This window comes from Phalangium opilio, unplaced genomic scaffold (assembly GCF_054372755.1).
Source record: "Phalangium opilio isolate 3A_F unplaced genomic scaffold, DU_Popi_V2 ptg000048l_1, whole genome shotgun sequence".
NCBI classification, from domain to species: Eukaryota; Metazoa; Arthropoda; class Arachnida; order Opiliones; family Phalangiidae; genus Phalangium; species Phalangium opilio.
Window position 1 is genome coordinate 5,775,063 of NW_028324170.1, and position 6,000 is coordinate 5,781,062.

Below are 6,000 nucleotides of genomic sequence, written 5' to 3' on the forward strand. Positions count from 1 at the left end.
AAGATTTTGAAATTATGTAAAAGAATGTTTAATTAAATCTATATATTTCCATTAATTTTTATTAAGAATAGTGTGTGTTGCAGACTTTTAAAAATGGCGACCAGAAATTTAATATAACTAACATACGGAATAACTCCAGCAAATTTGAACCCATTTCATTAATATTTAGATAAGTACTTTATAGTCTTTAGGGTTGAACATGAAGCCACTTTTCAAAATGGTGCCCGAAAAATAATAAAAATGGGCTGATGGGTAATACCAGGTCACTTTGCTGATAGTATAACATAAATTAATAGAGTATGTATACATTTATATATTTAATATATTTATTTGAGAAGAAGCCAGCTTACAGGCTGAAACTCCATAATGCTTTTTCTATGGTGCCCCTGTAAAGATACTCAAACGTAATACACGCGTGTATACAAAGTTTTCATTATTTTTTAAAAATGGAATTTTTTTAAATTAAATAAAATTTATTATACAGTCTATTCAAAGAAACGATATACCAAAAAAGTTAATAGTAATAATTTCTGAGAATAACTATTTAAGTATTTTCAAATATGAACCTCTGACACCATTTAAAGGCAAAACATTCGTCAATTGGCACATGTCCAATGATCTTCTCCACCCTGGTAAAGGAGAGTTAGTTCATTTAGCACAAACCAACTTCGTCCAGGTCACGTGATATTCCCAATTGTTCCATCTTATTCAACACGATTAAAACACACAAAATAAGATTTGTGGAAAATGCTTCGTCTTTGGTTATTTAAAAAATGTCATCGTTGAATCTTTATCTAAAATAACTCTATCGTCCGAAATAAAATACGGTATATATTTAATATCAACTGTAATGTTTTGAATATATATTTTATGTATTCCCCTTTTTACGCATTTTTGGTTTCGTTTCCTCGTCGATTTAGTTCCGTTATATTTATTTTCCGACCGAGAAATAAATGAACTCCTTTTCCAAAGGAGTACAGTCAACCGAAACTTGACTAACGTATGGTTTTGATAATTTTAAATATGTGGAAACTGAGCAGGTATTATGTTAGTTTTAAAACCAGCAGAAAAGGAACTCAGAGAAGCCATTAGGACATTTTTGTTACTTTTTCGACCGCCATTTTAAAAGATGGCCGAATTTTCAATCCTGAAAACCATATAGCTGTCTGTATAGCATAGTTAATACAAATCCGTTTACTAAATATTAATGGAATCGGTTGAAATTAGCAGACATTATTCCCCGAGGAAGATGTTGGTTAGATTTATTGTCGCCATTTTCTAACATGGCCGCCTATCAAAAAACCTTTCTTAGTGTGTACCTACTACCTAAGAGTAAAGTTCCCGCAAAATTTCAGCTTCCATTATGAAGAGATTTGCGCTGGGTGTTGATTATCAATCAGTCAGTCAGTCAGGACCTTTTCTTATTAAAATTTTGAAAATATGGAAAACATTTCGGGAAATAAAATAGGTACTACATTCGCTCACCAGATGGCTCCTCCCAAAAACCAAAATATTTAAAAAATGGGTAACCCATTTTTTTTACTCCTATGGATAACTGCCTATATCGTACTTCTCTTAGCATAAAATATCTATTATTCTCTCGGATACAAGGGTCCTCGAAAAAGCTCCCTCTCTCTCTCTCTTCGGCGGTTTATTTCAAGTCTTTTCCGGCGGGCCGACCATGGCCATGGAATATACACTTGGGCGTTTACATTATACGAACGATTTCCATATCAATGTCTACAAGTATATATGGGCCCTACTTTGGAATCGAGGCCGAGTGCTCGACTGCAGTCGGGACTGTGCTATAGACAGAGTTGACGAACGAGAAAAAAACCCTTTTTTCTATCCACATCCTGCAAGGAGGTTCTGTCTTCGATTGGATTTAGCAAAAAGAAATTTCGTTCTTAGAAGGAAGAAGACTCAATTGGAGACGGACGCTCATGGATTACAAACGATTTTGACCCAAAAAAACCCTTCCCGCTCCTCTCTCTAAGACTCTAGATCCATGTATGTAAATTTGACAGTTGGCTACACACGCTCTCCTATAAGAAAGAAGTTAATTGTGTAAAGTATAGTAGAAAAACATAACCTCGTGAAGTAAGACTAGAGATGCAATTGTAACTTTTACTTAATTCTACTCCATAGTTATTGTTGAAGGGGGTGACGCGTTGCCGCAACATGCACCGATAACAATGGTATTCAGTGCACCCTGAGATATTTAGACTGCGTAATTCTACTCCATAACTAAATATCCTTGTTTAGCTATACAAGTACCAGTAATGGGGTACGCGTTATGTTGAACTTTAAGTACCGTTTCAAGGTCATTTACTTTAAGAAATTGAGAAGTAATTGTTCAAAACGCTTACTTGTAGACAAATTTCTGCAGGGTGACTACATTTATCATATTTTATATATTTATTTCTGAAAGTTCCTATAATTTTGACCCTTTTTTCCTTATTTTTACATTTTTTGGGATTTTTTTGATTTTTCACTTCCTTATTGCACGTCGACCGATTCATCCTTAATTGTAACTTTCAGTAAGTCACTTCAGGATACTAACTTCCGAAGACCGTTAGTAAAACCTCTTTGCAAAGTGCCTCTCGAGAAGAGTAATTGCCCTTTACGTTACGTTGATATCATCATTTTGCCCTGTCTTTGACGTTACTTTACTACTACATATCTTAAACCATCGATCTTGGCCACGGAACTTTGTTTCTGTTAGGGTTTCATTACAGCTAGACCATCAAAGAGAATTATGGCCGAACTAGTTGAAACTAAACCTATTTCCGGTGACGTCTCAACCCTAGTCTCACAAACAAAATCTAAGTTACTCCTTGATATCATTCTCCCTAGATATTTTCAAGCTGAACCAGTCTTAATTCCACTGATATAATTATCTTGAACCACTCTTAATTCCACGAAATCTTTTATCTTTTGTAGGTGATCTTCGCTTTGAACTTGACGTTATCGCAACACGAGAGCCTTCGTAGTGGTGGAGGAGTTGACAGTCACCAACAATCCTCGACTTACACCACGGACGATTTAATTAAACATTATAACTGCGGTGATTTGGACGCTGTTATCTTCAACAGGGACACGACGCAGGTCCCGACGTTAGGAATAGCCAGTGGCGGTGACGGTGGAGGTAACGAGGCCATGACGTCATCGAGACTATCGACACTCTGGTCGACGAAAAACGTTAACCAGCCGTATCAGGATCAAGTTGAAGCTAGAATTATCGATGACTACTTCAGGGACGAGTTGATCTACAAGAGAAATAAGAGAATGGCTCAAAGAGTCGCTCAACTTTTAAGGACTTACCCGGATCAAACGTTTTTCTTTGCCTTTGGAGCTGGTAATTTGTTTTGATTAGAGACAGGGTTGCCACAGGTCAGAGATTTTAATAATTTTCGCTAAGTTAGGGCATTTGAATTTACTCGGGTAACGTTCATGGATTTACGAAAATTCCAAAGTTGAACGATACAGCGTTGAACGTTACATTTGTCAGGGAAAGCTCGTAAACGTCAGAGAATTTGAATATGAAAATTTTGAGGCAACCTTGATAGATTAATCACGCCTTTAATGTAATTATTTAACTAATTATCGTATTTAACAGGACATTACTTGGGTAACAACACGGTTCTCGACTTTGTCCAAGAAGAAGGTTACGGAGTTGAACAAATACCTCCCAACCGTCGACTTCGCGGGTAAGTAACTTAACAGTTAGGCGCTTTAAGGCGTTATCATCATGACATTATCTTGTAGGATTGGCAAGAGAACCAAAGACAATCGAGGGAGTCAATTTTCGGACGAGTCAGGTCCGGTTGTCCGAAGCAGAAGTGGAGGAAACTATACCAGACCATCCGTCTTCCATCTACCATTACTTATAAACAGAGGTGCGTCACCATCTTTGAGTTTTTGTTGTTATAAATCCGTGTTATTCATACTTTTATTGCACAGTACCAACAAGAGGTTACGAAAGCACTTTGATTCAAGACTCATCGAAGAAAAAGTCACCGACGATAATTCTTCCTTTAAATCGACCATTTGGTATTTGGAAACGTCGACCTTCCGGTCATCCACTTGGCTACCATTCGACCGTCCACTTAGCGCGGACAACTTCCGCCCCAAATAAGCCCAAATTTAACGATCTTTGGGTTCGACTCGAAACTTTCAGTACAAGGTTAGAGGAAATTTTCAAACACTTTTGAAATTTGAATAGTCCAATAAGACTAACATAATTTATTTTCTATTCATCTTGCAATATTTTCTCTCTGGTGGGATTGAGTGACACCTTGAGCTCACCCAATAGTCAATGTTAGAGTTTCGAGAATGTAACCAGTTAAAGGTTGACATTGATTGCTAGTAAAATGTCTTCAGTTTACAGTACAATGACTCTGAGAGTGATTAGCCCCTTGCTTCAACTAAAACCTTGAGCAATGTCCACCAAAGAACTAACTACCGCTTCGTGTTTAATCTTTCAGAGAACCATTTACCTCACCCCACGAAGGTTACCTTCAAGATCAACAAGAAGCCGATTCGGAACTGGTTAAGAAATCGATCAGACTTTGGTACGGCATAACTAGTGACGGGCCACCTCAAGTATTACGGGACAATTATAATTACTTAATTTTCTTGTGCGTATTCGTTATCAGTGCCAGTTCATTTTGACCGTAATGGTTAAATTATAATATTTATTGAATTATCACGAACAAAAATTGAGTGAGAACACGATTTCCAGCGTTGAAACGTCTCGCTAAAGAAATATGACGCGTTTTGTAGAAAGAAATATTTTTCCGCGGTTCTCTTTCAAATTTAGCCAATTACTTCCGCTAAATTTCTTGCTAAGTTCCGGAAGACCAAAAACAAAACAAAAGAACCCCAAGGCTCGGAACTGTTCTTGTAGAAATACTCGATTACAGCTTTGAAAATAACTTAAACTCCCATAGAAAAACCGGGTTTTTTTATTTCAGAATAGGAAAAGAATAAGTATATAACGATTCCTGTGTTATGGGAATTTCTGCAGATTTTGATGGTAACTAAATATAGTGCGCGGTGGAAAAAAAAAGCCACGATGAAGAATTTTAAATATGGACACAAACTTTCAGTAAGAACAGTTCCAAAGTACGAAAAGTGTAAATAAAAAATTTATAATAGATGAAAAAAAAAATTTACATAAATGAATAAAAAGAAGTTCAATTATTGTGCTATCGTATGTAATTGTTTTTTTTTTATTATTATTTTAAACCAACTTTTTTAAGTTCTAGTATATCTCAGTGTCCACCAAAAATGGAGGTACCAAGTAAAGATTTACGGTGCGATGGAAAGATCAAGTCATCTTGTACGACATCCGCTTATTGGGTCATTTGAAAACGGATCATGACGTCTTTATACCTACGAAGGCTACTATCTTTTTACTTCGTTTTCCACTGGCTATTTCATGGAGTAGCTTTTCTGGAGTGATAAGAACATTAGAATAAAGTTAAGTTTTCAAAAATAATACTCCAAGTCATTGAAAAATGGCAATCGTGATGTGACGCACTTTTGTAAGCCAAGCGTCTGGCGGCCAAAATATGACGAAAAAGTATCGTGTGTTGTACTTTGCCTTGAAACCCTAAAGAAATAAATCTGTATCCTTTCCCGTGCGTTAAGATTTTTTATATCGACTAAGCGTCCATTTTTTAATAAAGTATCAAAGTAAGAGAGAGAGAGAATCAAAGTAATATTTTTTCCCCATTTCTTTACCAAAACATAGAGCTGTGACGTCATTTTTGGCCTATTGACGCTACGGGGGGGGGGTCTATACAGACACTAATCGTTATTCGGTCAGTGATTTTCACGGGAAACGTTTAGAAGGATTTTTATATTAGAATTAGGGTTAATACTAATGTTCATATTTTCATTAATTATATTTTCTCAAAGGCGTGTGTGAACTGTGAACTTTCTGCCAGTTTTTGAAAGTTGCTAATGCCTAAGGAGGCGGTTTTTACGAGGAAA

General features: G+C 36.3%; 1 protein-coding gene across 1 annotated transcript in view; it reads left to right on the forward strand.

The window, feature by feature from the left end:
* Positions 1–5,218, forward strand: part of LOC149673978 (metalloprotease TIKI1-like) — a 75,845-nt gene extending 70,627 nt beyond the window's left edge. Inside the window, exons 4-8 of the mRNA XM_089839809.1 lie at positions 2,944–3,358; positions 3,620–3,710; positions 3,769–3,899; positions 3,964–4,186; positions 4,488–5,218. Coding sequence (XP_089695935.1) covers positions 2,944–3,358; positions 3,620–3,710; positions 3,769–3,899; positions 3,964–4,186; positions 4,488–4,674 — 1,047 coding nt within the window. The 3' untranslated portion in view covers positions 4,675–5,218. The remainder of the gene's footprint in view (positions 1–2,943; positions 3,359–3,619; positions 3,711–3,768; positions 3,900–3,963; positions 4,187–4,487) is intronic.
* The last annotated feature ends 782 nt before the right edge of the window (positions 5,219–6,000 follow it).